The sequence below is a fragment of the Akebia trifoliata genome, unplaced genomic scaffold (genome assembly GCF_017979445.1).
Source record: "Akebia trifoliata isolate Shusen 1 unplaced genomic scaffold, ASM1797944v1 Contig01168, whole genome shotgun sequence".
Classification (NCBI taxonomy): Eukaryota; Viridiplantae; Streptophyta; class Magnoliopsida; order Ranunculales; family Lardizabalaceae; genus Akebia; species Akebia trifoliata.
In genome coordinates, this window is record NW_028237557.1 from 1 (window position 1) to 17,583 (window position 17,583).

Consider the following 17,583-nt stretch of genomic DNA (forward strand, 5'->3'; position numbering starts at 1 on the left):
AAGTTAATATTTTTGTCCAAAGACAACAAATTAATGGAGTGTTCGATATCTTGAGATGGGATTTACCTATATTTGAATTTATAAATTTTTTTTTTTTTTGAGACTTATGTGAACTTGTTTTGTTTGGTGGTTGTTCTCTGTTTCAGCTGTGAATAATCCTGTTGATATTATTGCCAACATCAACTCTATTCCTATGCTAAATGACACTAACTTCAAGTCATGGCAAGAGAACCTCTTGATAGTTCTCGGAGTCATGGATCTCGACCTTGCGTTAAGGGTTGGTTCTCCTACACCTCTTACGGATAAGAGTACCTCTGATGAAAAGAGGGATGTGGAAAGGTGGGAGAAATCAAATCGCATGTGTATGATGATCATGAAGAAGGCAATTCCAGAAGCATTCAGGGGCACAATGTCTGACAAGATCACTATGGCTAAGGAGTTCCTTGTGGATATTGAAAAGAGGTTTGTCAAGAACGAAAAGGTTGAAATAGGTACGCTCTTGATAAGTCTAATCTCAATGAGATATAAGGGTAAAGGCAATATTAGGGAGTACATCATAGAGATGTCTCATCTTGCTTCCAAGCTGAAAGCACTTAGGCTAGAACTCTCTAAGGACTTGCTAGTGCATTTGGTTTTGATATCCCTTTCGGCGCAGTTTAGCCATTTTAAGGTGAGTTACAACTGTCAGAAAGAGACTTGGTCTCTGAATGAGCTCATCTCACACTGTGTTCAGGAAGAGGAGAGGCTGAAGCAAGATAAGGCAGAGAGCGCTCACCTGGCCTCAACCTCTAAGGATAAGGACGAGAAATAAAAGAAAGAATAGAATGGAACATGTGATTTGGGGACCATAACTGCTATATATAGATAACTAACCCCTGTTATCCTTTGGTATTTCTAGTTTAGCCCATCATAAAAATGGAAATTACCCTTACGCCCCTACACATTAAAGGCCCACACCTTATCAGGTATATTAAAGCCCAAATTACTTGAACCTTAGTAGATCACTTTTAAAACGGGCTTAACCTTATATAATAGTCCGCAACACATAATTATTCACATATAAGTCAACGTTGGATTAAGTATCCAACATAGATGTGTTTAAAACCAATCATTCTATAGAATTTGCTACCAGTTAGAAGAAATTAGTTATGCCATATTGCAGTCTCTAATTGAGGTTCCATTAACCCATCAAGAACATACCCTCGTAAAATATTTTCGATAGAGGAAAATTTTGAAAGAACCTATCTCTTAGATTTTTTTGGATAAATCACCAAGACTTTTATGCAACATGTTAACCATCTCATTCTTGAGTAGTAGTTTTCCATTTATTCCATGAGTTTTTTCCTGAATTTGATTTTTTTTTTTTTGCCACAAAAGAAAATGGGATGTCCTCAGTGAACTAAGATCATTATGGAGCCAACTACTTACTGCAAGACATCTCTGTAAGCTTGCATTGCTTATCTTTCTTGTGTTTTTGTTCCAAGTTTCATGTCTTCTAATGAACTCTGAAAATTATTTCTATAAATTTCTGTTTTTGTTCAAGACAGAGTCTGTAAAAGGGTTTCAAGCATGCTGAAGCATTGACGTCCAGAGGGGATTCAGAGTTGGATAGATTGGAAAACTGCAGAAAAGATTGGAGAGAACGATCGTGTGTTAAATTATTATTTAGTATTTAATTAGTCAAGAATAATTAAGCCATTGAACTCTTGTTGAAGTTTGTTAAACTTGCCTACGTTTGTTTGTGATATTTGTAAGAGCCTATTTGTAGTAATTAGTCTGAGAGATGATCTATTTTGTTTTCCTATCAAATTAGACATTGATGCTTTTCCTAGATATTACTTTCAACAACTTATTTGTAGAGTTTCCTTCTAGTTGATCATCTCTAATACTTAGGTATTTTATTTTCTTAAAGAATCCTCTCTGAAAATAAGATTATTAGTCGTCAATTTTGTTCATTTTAGGGTTTTTTGGGATGTCCTTTGATGAGTTTGCAAATTTGATCATGGGCCAATCTACACTGATAAGTTTGCTACTCCCATGATCTGGCTATAAAGACAGATTCTCTATTGTTGTACCCAATTGGAATGTATGAAGCCAAATTATGATTTTTAGAGCTTTTCTTATGATTGATGTAGAACGTAGAGACCTTTCTTCAATTTTGATATCTAACAACCCTCGCTACAAATCTGAATTTGATGCAAGCTCCTCGGCATAAGAAATTCTATGTGAAGCGTGGCGAGGACACGTCACTAGTGGCGAAAAGTTGTTTATTCTAAGGTTTGATGTTAATGTTTAAAAAAAAAAAAAGACGTTGACAACTACCCTTACTGAAATGGATTACTTTTTATCGTTGAATATCTTCTCAATTTCTTTGTTGGAGGTTCTTCAGGTCGCTTAACAAAGAATCCACCATTAGCCCATTTTCTTTCTCCTCCTCCAGGGGATAGTTTTCGGAGAGATAAGAACCCTGACTATCTTCCTAGATTTCTCGTTTGAGCTCTAGCTGCTCAATTAAAAGAAATAAAAAAGATGTAACATCTAGCAAGTAACATGAAAATAAAAGATTAAAAATTTGGTGATCTCAACTATGATAGATTTGTTAGAGATACAGTATTGATGTGAAATAGTGTAATAAGATGTATTGTGATATATTGCATCATATTGATGAAATTTTAAATAAGATTAGATTAATTAGAGATTTAGATAAAATCTAATTAAAATGTGATTATCAAATCTAGCCCCATGAATCCCTACATGAATCAAATTCAAAATCTTAGGCGTCTTACCACCTGATTAACTGGATTTGTGACAATCGATGGAGTTTAGTTGGTGTGAAGTTGTTTTGTTTTGTTTTTATTTTAAGAGATTGGGTCGCAAGTTTTGGCAAGAATTCTCGAAGTCGAAGAGCTATGGCAGTCACATTGCTCGTCATAGTTTGGTCAAAATCTTGCTTCCAATCCATCGTTTCGATACTTGGTTCAGCATCTTGTCTCGTCCATGAAGGAGACCTAGTTGTCTTGGATGAGCCAACTACTCTTGGACGAGTTAACTCGGCTCGACGAGGTAAACCATTTAACTCGATTTATAATTACTTATTAATATATAAAATTAATTATAATATTTTTTTTATAAAGTAAGGTAGATGAGACGATGTTTTATTTTAAAAAATTAATTATTTTCATTAAAATATACAAAATCAGGATTGACTCGGATGAATTTTATTGAGTCGATCGAGATTTTTAAAATATCGTTTGAGTCAACTCATTTATCTCGTGAGATTCTACAGACGGGAGATGCCTTGTCACATCCGAAACCATGTTTCTATCTAAATAGGGGTGGCAATGGGTTGGGTCGTGTCGTGTTGAGGTAAGGGTATTATGAAAATTTATCAAATTTAAACCCAAACCTGACCTATTTAATAACCAAGTCAAAAACTTAAATCCAAACCTAACCCATTTGTAAATAGGTATAGTTGACCCAACACATATATAACATTTTTAATAAAATTCTAGTCTTTATTGGAAAAACTAAGTTACATTTCCACCGTAAAAAATAAAATACCATTACTAAAAGTAAAGTCACATAACCATAAACTAAGTTCACCGGTGAAAACTAATTTTCTTTTAATTTTTTTTTGTAAAATTCATATTATCTTATCCATTACAATCATGTGACATCTTATCATGTCTTTAGATGTCAGAAGGTGATGTGGTCTGAAAATTTTCCTTACTAACTTAGTAAGGAAAGTGCTTTATTATTATTATTATTATTATGGGCTAACTAGAGTGTATTTCATTATCACATAGCCGTACTAGCCTTACATAGTCAGATCTTAAATCTTACTCAGGGTTGTTTTTCTGTTATGGATCACCATATTAGGAATCAAACATTACATGACTCTAGATTTCAATGAAAAAATAGATTATCTTTATTATAGAGAATTTGAAAAAAAAACATGTATCATGAAAAAGTTCTAGAAAATTCTAGTAAAAAATGAGTAATTTATAAATAAAAAAAACATCTTAAATAATTGTTGATATATTTAAAATTACATGTTAATCACAAAATAACTAAACGTGTCAAAATGGGTTAAGTGGGTTGACGCCCCTAACCTGAACCCGACCCATTTAATAATCATGGTAGATGGGTTGAAACTATTATTACCCAAACCCACTAATTTCGTATTGTTTTCGAGTCATGTTAAGATTGTCACCCCTATGTCTAAAGTTTAGATACACGAAGCTATCTTGTTAAAAAGAAGTGTGTTAAATTCGGTGATGTAAGACATAGATAACAAAGGAGTGGCTCTTTGTTTACTTTATACACCTCCATCTATCATATGTTACGGTGGTCTTCAAAGCAACTTAATGCATGAGGCTAACCAATATCATTAAGCCCAGCCAATCGGCAAAAGTCTAAAACGTCAAGCCCAAATCCATTCGCCTTACAAGCCCAAATACCTCATGGTTTTTATGTCTATTTTTTTAGAATTACCATTGGCCCCCCCAACTTTTACTTACTACACTCCTATTTCTTAAATTATTTACCACACCCCAATTACAAATTAGAACATACTCTTCAAACATTATAAAGGTTTGGCTCAAATTATAATCTCAACATTACAAAACACTATTTAAAATTATGATTAGGCTTCTGTGTTCTTGAAACAAAAGTTCTAAATCCAAAAACTAAATTGTAAAAAGTGAAAATTAGAAAGAACTTACCGATTTTGATGTGAATGAGACATGGAAGAGCCGTTGTCCTTAAAATTAAATTTGTGTCCCTTTAGGATGATATCGACAATGCAAAAAAGTTCCGGCGATTGATTTTAAAAATTCAACAATCACAATCGTGTTAGTCATGCACTTGAAAGTAGCAAAGCCTACAATGAACTCAAGATTTAGAATGAATCGTACAATGGAGAAGAAAAAAGAGGTCAAAAAGTTACTTTTTGTGGATCGAATTCTAGAGCACATTTATCGAATATAGTAGAAAACCCAATGGTACAAAGCAACAGCTCAATGGATTAAAGAGATGTTTAGGCCTTAATTGGCCCATTTTTTTAATGTTGGAGGATCCAAACGATCGACATACATTAATTTTAACGGTTAATTAGATCAACGGTTGAGAGGAATTAAAAATGACTAAACAAATTTGAGCAAAAGTGGGCTTGTCATGTGCACCCACGTGACGCTTAAATTCGAGATTTGCAACCTCCTATATGCGCACTAAGATTTTTTAGTGGGTTGACTCCAAATACAATGCCACAATCCCATAGTGCCTTGGCCCCCCATGTGTACACGAGACTCACTCTCTTTCGCATTCACATTCAAACAAGTGAAAAAATGTGATCATTTATTAGGTGAACATCACTCTTGCATTTATTCGATATGGGACTAAACTTTGGAAGAATTGTTTCTATAACTCTAACAACTAAGAAAACAAATGAATATTTGACTTTTTGCTTACAAAAAAAAAAGGAAAAAGCTCATTTAACTTAAGTTTCACCAATTAAGACCCCATTTGATAATACTACCGAAAAATTGCTGTTAGATTCTGTTGTAAGAAGCAATAGTCAGAAGAAATTGTAAAAAATTGGAACATTAAAAAACTTATTCGATAGAGTCTTGTAAAAGTATTGTGCTATTTACTATAATTTAGTAATTATTGATTGATACAGCTGTAGGATTTTGTTTTATTATGGTAAAATAATCAAAATACCCTTAATGTTGACAATGTACTCAAAATGCACCAAAAATGATCAGAATACTCTTATAAATATATAATTATACTAAATATATATAAATCTTTTAAAAAATTATAAAAATAATTATTTTAATTTAAATAAATTTATAAATTTTATAATCCTATAAAAATTTCAGTAGTATCTCTTTTTAAAAATGGACATAAAATTTTTCTAATAAAGAAAATACCTGTATAATACACAATCCAACATCTACATTACATCATATATACATAACACATCTATATAACATCTTTTTTATATTCTGACATCATTTAAACATAATAACCATAACTAATATAATAAGTAAAACTAAAATAAATAAAAACATGAAAAATATGTATCCAACAAATGTATACAAGATATATTTTTCATTCTTCTTATTTACCTCTGTTACTTTTTTTGAGTAACATTATCATTGATAATGTCAATTTCCTTTGCCCACACAAAAGACCCTGTATGTCTCTATAAAATAAAATAACACATGAATTAATATTAATTTAATTATATAGGTTGACACTCAACATTAATATCAATGAGACATTACCTGTTAAAATGGACACCTATAAAACATCCTCCCATAATTTTCTTTTGTTTTAATCATAACTAATGTCATCACTCGACCACATGAACAAAATGGTGGATACGTATAGTTTGACATCAATATTATTCATTATACACAAAAACATAAATAAATAAGCATGAAATCTTAAAAATATACTTAAAAATAGTATAATCTTTATCCCAACATCGAATAATAGTATTTACACTTATAATACAAAGTAATAAACATATTATAAAAATATATCAATGATTACCAGTATAAATGACATCAATTATTGAATCCCTATGTATTTTTATTGTTTGTTTTTGGCTTTGATGATCTATTGATAGGAGAATTGAATACTCTTGATCAAGAATTGGATACTTTTGAAAATATACTTAAAAATAATATAATATTTATCGCAACATTGAATAATAGTATTTACACTTACAATATAAAGTTATAAACATAATATAAAAATATATCAATGATTGCCAGTATAAATAATATCAACTATTGAATCCCTATGTATTTTTATCAGGTCCACGATCCACAATCGATCCAAATCGGATTTACCATCTACGATTGAAGCCAATCGAGTCAACCATCATCAGATGGGCCCTATCGAGGCTCTATCCATGATCAACCGAATCAAATCCACAACCATCCAATCAATTTTAATCAAGTCCACTATCCACGATTGACTCCAATCGGGTTCACTATCATTCGATCAACCCTAATCGGATCTGTACTTTTTCATTAAACAATAAACTTTCATCAAATAGGGTCATTACCCTTTTCTTGTATAAAATTTGAAGTAAAATAATTTTCAAAATCGAACAAGGGCTCATGAGCCTTAATAAAAAATTTTATTCTCATTAATCTACTTTTACAAAATATTTTTCCAGTTCCGTGCTGATCGAGTCTTTTATAAAATAATTCTAACTTCGTGTTGATATCAATTCTATGTTGATGAATTCTCTTGACAAAAGAACATTTCCAGCTCCGTGTTGATGCCAACTTCATGCTAATGAATCCTCCAACTTTGTACTGATGATACCTCTTAAAAACTTTAAGAGTAGTGTGCCAACTTCATGTAGATGAAAAATCTCATAAGATATTAGAGAAAAGTCCAGCTCCGCGTTGATACTGGTTATGTGCCAATGCCAACTTCATGTTGATGCCGATTCTATGCCAATGCTAACTCTGTGCTGATATAACTCACTTTTTCAAGAACACGTAATCCAGTTCCATGTTGATGCCAACATTACGTTGATGTATACAACTCGACTCATGGTTTATGCCAACTCCTTGCTTACGAACCACACTTTAATTTTATTTATTTAAAAAAAATTGTGTGCTACCCTTAAATAATTGAATCAGACCTAATAAAACATCATGCAATATGCCAATACTCGACTTTTGTACCCATAGGTGGCCAAACGAAAGAAATACAAAAATCCTGAGAAGCTTCCTTATTTCGAAGCTTCCTTATTTCATTCGATCTTCACCAACTATGATATCCCCGGAAGACCCACAACCCATGGCAACAAAGTTGGCAGAGGCAAATGCAAGAATAACAATTGTAGACACCTCAATTTGAACGGGCCACTTCTCGAAAGGGCCCAAAAATATCGATTTTCCAAATAAATGGGCCAACGGGCCTTAAGGGCCCAAGTCGTTGAAAAGGGACATTTTGACCAAATCGAGGCCCCTAAAACCTCTCAATGGTTTAGGAGGCCACCAAAAGGACTCGGCCTACCTTACGCTTTCCCATTATTCACCGCTCCGCTTCCAAAAATTAAAAACGCCAAATTTTTGATAAATTTCACCAACGGGCCTAAAAAGCCCGATTCGTCAACACGTGGCATTTTTGATCAAACTAATGATTGCAAAAATCTAAAAAAATTAAAAAATTAAAAAATTAAAAATGCGAGACTTGGGATACCTACCCCTCCTCTACTACCACCGCTCCGCCTCCGAATCCGTAAAAACCATAGGCCCACCTAAGGCCCCAAGCCCTCAACACTTTCCTAAATCGATTTCTCATCTTACCCCTAGCCTAAAATTAATCCCACATCACCAAAATCTAAAACCAACCTATACCCTCAAAATCCATTTCAAAACAACCCTCAACCAATCCCTAAAACCCAAAACCATTTCTAAAACCCAAGCCCAACACTACAAAGCCCACAAATCATTAACCATATCCAATTCATTATCCAACCCACAACCCTAACCCATAAACCACAACCCACATCAACCAATCACTCTTTTATCATCAAAAGATGACACATGTCATCACCCCATCTCACCTCCCTCACCCAACTACCTACCCCATTAATTTGCTTTAAATCTCATCTACCCACACATCAACCCATCACCTTTTCTCTCAAATCAAACACATATACCCACACCCCTAACCTATACCTCCCCTAATCTACCCTCATCATCCCTACAAAACCCACATCTACAACCTAAACCTACACCATCCTCTCAAGTCAAACACTCAACCTCTCCCATCAACATATCCCAACCCTTCATTTCCACCCACCTTAACACATGGCATCATCTCCCTCACCCTCCCAAAATATCATCAACCACCTCTTAAAATCCTCCATGCTCTAAATCAAACACAACCACCATCTTAAACTCACCTCACCAAACACTCCACCCAAATGGGTTGGGTAGGATCCAAACCATTTGGGTCAAAACTCACCCATTTAACCCCCTTACCTAAATACCCTCCAATCTCCTCTAAATTACACCCACTTCTCTCTCAAACTCATAACCATTCTACCATTTTTCTTCACTTCACCCCATTATATCCCTAAAATAACTCCTCAACATCTATAAATACCCTCCTCCTCTTCCCAAAAATGGCCCCCAACTCCTCATTACAAAACTTCTCCCCAACACTCTCTCTACTAACAACCATCACCAATTCTCACCAAGATTACCACTTCTCTCTCACTAATCATCCTCAAGTCTCACACAAAAAAAAACCACCTACTACACTCATCTCTCTCATCATCTCTTCTCTATTCCTTCAACCATACAAAAGTTGTATTTGCTTAAAATACTAAGGACTCAAGAAGACTCAAAGAAGAAGAAGAAAGAAGAAAGAAGATACAAGGTGGGTTCAAAGCAATCCCCCCCTTTCTCTTCTACACCCTCTCCTCCTTCCTCTTCTATCACCCCTCTCCCCTTCATTTTATTTTTTAGGATGAATGGACCCTAAGGCTAAAGGTCTATAAGGGTCATTTCCATCAATGGAATGACCCTATGATCAAGCCGAAAATGAACCCCTATCTAGGGTACAAATGCACCCACGTGGCACATTATCTTTCACACTTTTTTTTAATAAAAAATAACCGAGTTAGTTGAGGTTACCACTTTTTAGTGGGGAGAAAAGGGTGCCTAACACCTTCCCTTTTCTCCAACCGAGCCGCTTACCCCGAATCTAAATGTTCGATTAGTTCCTATCCATCGAGAGTCGCTAAAACGTCAAAAATGTTACTTTTTCAAAAATACACATCGGGTGACCATTCACACCTACTTATAATATGAATGGTGGCGACTCCAAACCATTGTAGATATGGTCATCGTAATGACGAAATCCCGTGTCTACAACAATGTTGTTAACAATGACATGAGAGACAAAAGAAAATATTGTCTGTCTTGTTGGATAATACTAACTTTATACAAGTCCAAGCCACTTAACACCAAGCGTCTGAATCAAACCCTGAACTCCCCGAGAAGCAACAGTCGAGACAACAAACTACACTGCTTCCTATAGTGCCCGAATACCAATGACCTCCACTCTACATTCCACAAAATCGCCAACCTCCTCTAACCATCCTCGAATACGAATGCTACTTTAGGGTAGTTGAAACCAAAAGTACAATAGATGGAAATGTCATTCAACAGATCGAATCGCTACAAAATGATATAGGAAGGATTAAGGGGATAAACGCACTACGAGGAATGAGATTCAAAGATCAATACTTCTATTCTAGTATGTAACTGACGATCAAATTTAAGTGTCTAGAATTCAAGAAATACAATGGTGTAGGATACCCTATATCCCATAATTCTAGTGTGCATTTGGACGTATCTTGTTTAAAAAAAGAATTTCAAAATATCCTTTTTGAATTACATTCAATCCCAACTTGTCGAAACACGACAAAAAACAATAGAATTTCAAAATTCATCAAATCTAAGATCTCAAACGAGCTTCATGCCACAAGATAGAGAAATTCCAAGGCCAACCCTGTCAAACCCCATGCTTGGGTAGCTACTTTTCAAAAAATCATCAATGCATTTGATGTTTTATATCGTGTTTTCAACAAAATATTTGGGCCCATACAAACAGGGATTTAGTTTATTTTTTGCAGTTCTTTGTACGTAACTCCTGCAAAGAGAGGCAACTGGAAACACCTCAATTTTAATGAGCTTTAATTGAAAATGGCTCAAAAATGCATATTTTTTATCAAAATCTATCAACAAACTTAAGGATTGAAATCTAAAAAAAATGCTTATTTTATTTCAAATAATGACCTAAGGTCCTTTTACTTGGCCCATGGGCTAGGAATGGACTACCTCCCACCATAAACCTACACCCCCACCACCTCACCTCTCAACCCCACCCAATCCTATATATACTATAACCTAATCAAATCCAACCCAACCCCTAAGTCCATTGGATCTAAATCACCTCACCTTTCAACTCAACCCAAAATCACTACCCTATCCTAAGCCTGAGTCTCAATCCAAGCCCAATGATCACTATCAATCATCACAATGATCCAAGATCATCACAATAGGACACATGTCACCACCATCATCCACTTTCCTAATCCATATACCAACCCCATCACTTTTTTCTAAAAAAGTTAACCTAGCACATCTCAACCCACACCCATGTCATAATTTGCCCCATCATTCTTTTCAAATCCTTCATCACGAGCCACCACCACACCTTTTTTTCCTAATCAACTCACCTAACACACATTCTCACACCCTTTGACACATGTCACCATTTTTTTTATACTCCTAAAAAATTCAACAACTAGCCCCTTATACAACCATTCTTCTAACTAAAATCAACTTTGTTCAACTCACCTAACACTCAACCCAAATGGGTTGAAAAATCCAATCCATTTGGATAAAAAAAAACTCACTTACACCCACTTTCACATATACCCTCCCATTAACTTCAAATTTTATAGGCCTTACTTATAAATCCTATGTCATTCTACATCCTTCCACACTTTCACCCTATTTTACTTCTAAAAGTCTTCTCCAAAGTCCTATAAAATATCCTCATTCTCATTACAAACCCCCAAGACTTGTACTCTCCTATCAAGTTTCAACTTCCTCAACTCTCTCTCTACTCTAAAAAATTATTACCTCCCAACTCTCTATCAATTTCCCTAAATTCCTATTCAACCTTTTAAGGTCAAGCTCATTTACAATCTCAATCCATACACCAAAGCCCTCCATATTTTCATTTTCAAAGTTAAAAAATACAAAGTCAAAGATGACTCATCTCTTGAAGGGAAAAAAACAAGCTAGGTCAAGAACAAGGTAGGATGAGGACTATAAAAGGAAGGAAATAATTCCCTCCACCTTTCTTTCCCTTCTATAACTTTCCTTATTTTATTTCTCCCCTATTTTATTTTTATTGTCATTTTAGATCATCCTTAAGATGTAATGCGTACCTCCCCTTATTTTCGATAGATCGGGTTTTGAGGCGTTGAAAATCATTTTCAAAATATTCCTTAAAAGACCCTACACATGTGCACACACCACAAAAATGCTTTGAGAGTAATGTCTTGGGCCCTTGATAAAAAAGTTTACATTTTTAAAGATGTTCAAAGGTATGGACCATGATAAGACCCTTTTTTCAATAGGGAAACACACTTTGACTTAAACCAAAATCAAAATCCCTCGTACTCAAGGGCACAAACTGATTTTATCGATTTTTATCTTTATTTTTCAAAAAGACCGAATCTGAGGTAACCATCTATAGTGAAGGGAGTAGGGTGGCTAACACCTTCCTTGTTCCCTAATATAGACCCTCTTACCTAGATCTTAGGTGGAGCAATGGACCTTATCTGTATGAAAGTCATTACAAATAAAACGATTTTTTAAAATTACTTTCCGGATAGCTATTCACACCGTTTTCTAAAAAAGAATGGTGGCAACTTCAAATCCAAATAGTAGAGATCTTCGGACTCAAAAATATCATGTCTACACCAACTTAGGCAACACCAATTATATATCATTCCAACTCGGGCAACACCAACCACGTCTTATGCCAACTCGGGCAACACCAACCACGTCCTTGTGGGCTTTAGGGCTTTCCATCCAAGGATCCATGGTCTTAGCTTGCTCATCAACATAATCATACCAAAAGTTCATGACCATTCATTATACAACTCATGTATTATACACTATGCTTTATACTCTATGCAATAAATTCAATAAATTCTCAATATTTCAAGTTTCATGTATTCAAGTTCATACTACTCAAAGTAATCATATAATAACTTAGTTCTAGATCATATTCTCACATGAAAAGAAATCATACCAATATTCTACTAACATTTTCTCATATGCAAACATGTGTTCTTTAAAAAGAAATTTAATTCTAAAAAACACCTACTTTACGAAGGAAAAATTCTAGATTTTCACTTGAATCACCTCTTCAATCTAACCTTTATTTTGCCTCTCCTAGCTCTAATGGAGTCTCTAAAGCTCCAAATGTCTTCCACCTCTCTCTATCTTCTCTCCTTCTTAACATAAAAGTATAGAGAAATAAAAAAAATTCAGATTTTTATTCTCTAAAATTCAATTTCTTTGATGACATTCCTTATAGTTTTTTACACACGGTAACTCCTAGATCCTTCAACACATTAATATAACATATAAAGAAATTTTTTGAATTTCCAAAGTTTTGTGGAATGGAGGGAGGATCTAACACAAGGCATCCAACTATACCTTCCTTATAAGTATGAAACATCTCCCCCAATAACATTCCCTTGGTTGACTACTTTACAAAAGAAGTCTCTCTCTCTTTCTTGTCATCTTTAACTACCCATTAAATATATATTATTTCAATCTCCATCTCTTCCTATATATTGGGCTTTATTCTTGTTTCTATTAATCAAAGCCCATTACAAACAATCTAATAAGGCCCATGGATTAAATCCTCAAAAGAAAAAGTTCAAACTTGATTTTTTTTTATTTATCATGAATACCACAATAATTATCATTATTATTCCTATGATGAAACAAATTATTTTTATCATGAAACACACGATCTACTGTTAAAATGAATCGGGTTATTACAATTTATCTATCTCGATCTCACATCTCTTTCAATTTCGCCCAATCTCTCATTTTCTCTAGTAATTTCTCTCTTTATCACTCTCATATTTTCCTTCTCTCTCTATAATATCACCTCAAAATCCTTCAGTCTATACTAGATTCGAATTTGAACAAGTGGATTAAGGTTACAAAGTTGCACCAATGGGTAAGAACAATTGGATCTCGATCTGATCTCTTCCTTTCTTTAGAAGTCTGTTCATGAAGTATGTCTCTGCTAATTATCCTTTTACTTGGATTTGAGTTTGATTTTTCTACAAACTTGAGCAGCTAGGATAAAGGTTCGTGATTTGTTGAACCAATTGAAGGATTTTGGACTCTAGCACTTGGATTTCTCTGTTAATATTGGGTTCAAACAACTTTGGAGCATCTCATTTAATTTTCAGCACATCTCATAAATAATCTAGACCAAAAAGTCAATTTGTGATTTATAAGTATTGGTGTTGTTGATTCTCTTCATAGACTAGTGATCGCTCAAATTTTAACGATAATTTTGCAAAAGCAAAAAAAAAAAAAAAAAAAAAAAAAAAACCAACTATTTTGAGAGATGTTTACAGCAAGAAGTACTTGCCACTTGATCTTCGACCCAAGAAATCCAGAACCATTAGGAGACACTTTACTAAACACTTGGTAATCGTCTCATTTTAGGTATAATTTCTTAGTTGGGATCCTTATCACTTTTGTTTTAAAATTATTTTAATTGGTTTCAGATTTTTATTTTTAAAGATCCCGATTTTTCGTTCACGATGCTTAATTACATTTTCCTTAATGAGTTGTGCTAGGGTGACACAGGATTTACTGTGATTCTCACAATTCTGACGTGGAGACGCATATATAACCGTAGATGGTTTTTGCTCGTATCATGAGGAAAAACAATTATGGTTTATGTGCACATCCCACGTCAGACTTGTGATAATTGCAGTAAATGCCCTGTGTCATTGCAGCATTTTCCTTAATCTATGGGCTGATCACATTAATCTATGAATCTCACACAAGTCAATCTACTTAATTTATATTTTTGACTTGGCTTCTCATGGATTAATCATATTCAACACTCAGAGGATTCTTTAGTTTTTAATCTTAAATTATTATATGTTTAGGAGATAAAGCAAGTAATTATGTACAGGTCAAGTGTTCAAAACCCCACGAAGCGATCAAATCCTTGGGACCACCCTTAAGGTCCGGCAAATCCTCGACTCAACCAAGTGCATGTAGAACTTTTTGAGGGGGTGGTGCATGTGACCATGGGATAAATCTCACCCGAAGAGTGGGGATACCCACGATAAGCAGCAAAAATAAAATCAACAACCTTATTGAACTTCTTTGATTCCCTGTTTTTCACGACATAGGTCACTCAAAAAATTAATATGATTTTCTTAAGATTGTCACTAATTTTGGTAATTGCACTATTTTTCAAAGATAAAGTATTTAATACTTTTTTTTTTTTGTAATTTTTTATGTGGGATGACAGAAAAAAAAAAAAAAACACATGCTGACGAAAAAAGATTTATTTGTTTTTAAGGTGGCAGTAGGTTTCTCCTTCATCATGTTTTTTTTAAAAACACTTCTCTTACTAAGTTACCAAGGAAAGTTTTTTGACCGCCCATTCACGTGGCACCTAAAACATGATTGGATGCATAGGAGGTAGAACACAAAATTTCAAAGACTAATAAAAAATTATCTGCTATTGGATTTTAATTTTAAATTTGAGAATTCGATGGCTGTCTATTGAACAAAGCTAAAAAGCATTACTATTTTTTAATTTGTTTTTTTTTTGTAATATTGATCTATATCATTCCACAGGGTTTAGGCGTTAATGGGCAAACCTGGGAGTCCACAAGAGCCCCATGACCTTTAGTAAGAATTGAAATATTTTACTAAGGTAGATTATGTTTGCTAATACATGGGGAAGAGCAATCTTCCAATTAGTTTGTTGATTCTTAAAATAATGTCAAACGATGGAGTGTCAAAAGCCTATTGATTCACAAAATATCAAACAATTGAAAACTCAAAGAGAAAATCAATTTTGAATGAAATTTTATTAATCGAAAGTTGGTTTTAAACTATTAAAATTCATTATTTTATAGACTCAAAAGTCCCAAACCTAACCGAAATAGAAAACTTTCAAAAAATAATAAAATTATGATTACAGATATTCTATAAAATGGAATCCAAAAACTTGCTTAAACCGCTAAATTTGAAATTTCCTATAAAGGAAACTTATAACGAAAATTGTCGATTTTACCCTCCTAAATGACAGTTTTGCGACTTTAATTTAGAGCCAATGATCTGCAAATAATTAGCTAACACATAGACCTTGTTAATACCTACGTGCGCATATATAATAATAGTGTTACTTAGCTATGATCACATAGTCACGACCTCTGGAAGTTAGGGTACACATTTACCCTTTCTTTTGACCTTATTTTGATCAATTCACTCCTCGGCTACTGTGTATCATTCGGCTATGATCTCTGCATACTCTTTTTTTTCTTTTTTTTCCCTTCCTTTTTTATTTTTTTTGAGATGTTTGATTTTAAAATCATGGTTAGTTTCCATTGCCTAGATCACTGCTCTTAGAGAATAAATCTTGACATTAATTTCACCCTAAAAAGAGAACAAAAAAATAATCATCATTTTCGATCTATGTTTTTTCGTGTGCAATTTCCCATCATTCTTGATTATTATTATTATTATTTTGCATCTTATGCTAAATTTTTCGTATCCATATTTCAGGACTATCAAAAGCCATAATTTTTGTAGAGAAAATGGTTGATATGAAAATAGGTCCAATTCATAGGTCTTAGATGATGCATATAACTAAGTTATCAGTGTTGCTATTGCTCTTGTAAAGAAAAAAAAAAAATTCAGGATATTTTTTGAAATCTGAGCAGTTGCATCTATTTTACATCCAACACCATATTACCTATTATGTTTGTAAGTTATAAAAATCTTATATATTGAACTATAATATAGCACTCTTAGATTCCAAACGTGTTTTACACTACAAATTGAGTTTTATAAAATGTAAAATGAAAAACAAGCCATACATGGAGTACTGACAAGCTGAACCATCCACAATTACTAATTTTATTCTACATTCAACTTTGCTCTGGCGTGGCCTTGTGAAATTTGGAATTGTTCTGTGATTCCAAGATGTGCCATCAAAAGCCAAACATGAGTGAGAAGCTCCCCTCCTCGCCTGAGCTGTTGAGCATGATAATTACCTCTACACTGAATTGCGGCATAAGATAGCATCTCTACCCATACCTCACTGATAAAGTTCCATTTCTTGCTAATTTTAATGGACTGCAAAGATTTCGCAAGCGTACATGCATCGAACAACACCGATTTACTTCTATCTCCTTTCACTTGAATCGGTGGAATTTCAGTGTTCACTTGAAGCAACATCTTGCATGCTTGGAATGTATTTGATATGGATTTTTTTTCTTGAAAAAATTCAATGGCTTCGGCACAGGTGTCTCGAAATCTTATTTGTCCAATGCCAATGGGTAACATAAAAGGGCACATCACTAGAAGATACAACATATAATCCGAAACAAGTTTGCTATTTTGGCATTTTGGTCTTTCGGGGTTTGTAAGTTTTTTGAGATCATCATCAAAATAATAGCAGAGAGTTGTAGCAATGTGCCAGATAAGAATGCTTTGGTCGAATTCTATAGGCGTAGTCCAATGAAATTTCTCGTATTGCTTGGCTTGTCTACAAGAACACAAGTCCTTGATGTTAACACTGAAATCTGTGGCACTTTCAGATTTTTCCTTGAGCTGTTGGTAGATCGATTCTTTCAAGTTGTCGGAGACTTCCTCACAAGTCTTATGGTAATATTTTTCTAGCAATTTATCAATAAAAATGAACTTTTGAATTCTTCGAAAATACGTTGGC

The 17,583-nt window shown here is 33.9% G+C and overlaps 2 protein-coding genes across 2 annotated transcripts; one reads left to right on the forward strand and one right to left on the reverse strand.

The window, feature by feature from the left end:
• Positions 1–113: 113 nt before the first annotated feature.
• On the forward strand, positions 114–1,833 carry LOC147380643 (uncharacterized). The gene is made up of 3 exons (XM_086431411.1): positions 114–462; positions 1,378–1,442; positions 1,544–1,833. Exons 1-3 carry the CDS (start codon positions 194–196, stop codon positions 1,582–1,584), a joined length of 375 nt encoding a protein of 124 aa, XP_086287537.1. The 5' UTR covers positions 114–193; the 3' UTR covers positions 1,585–1,833.
• A 14,796-nt stretch (positions 1,834–16,629) lies between these two features.
• LOC147380644 (uncharacterized) lies at positions 16,630–17,579 on the reverse strand (the record flags this gene model as incomplete). Its single annotated transcript, XM_086431412.1, has 1 exon — positions 16,630–17,579. A coding segment is annotated over one exon (810 nt), but the record flags the coding sequence as incomplete, so codon positions are not given.
• Positions 17,580–17,583: the final 4 nt, after the last annotated feature.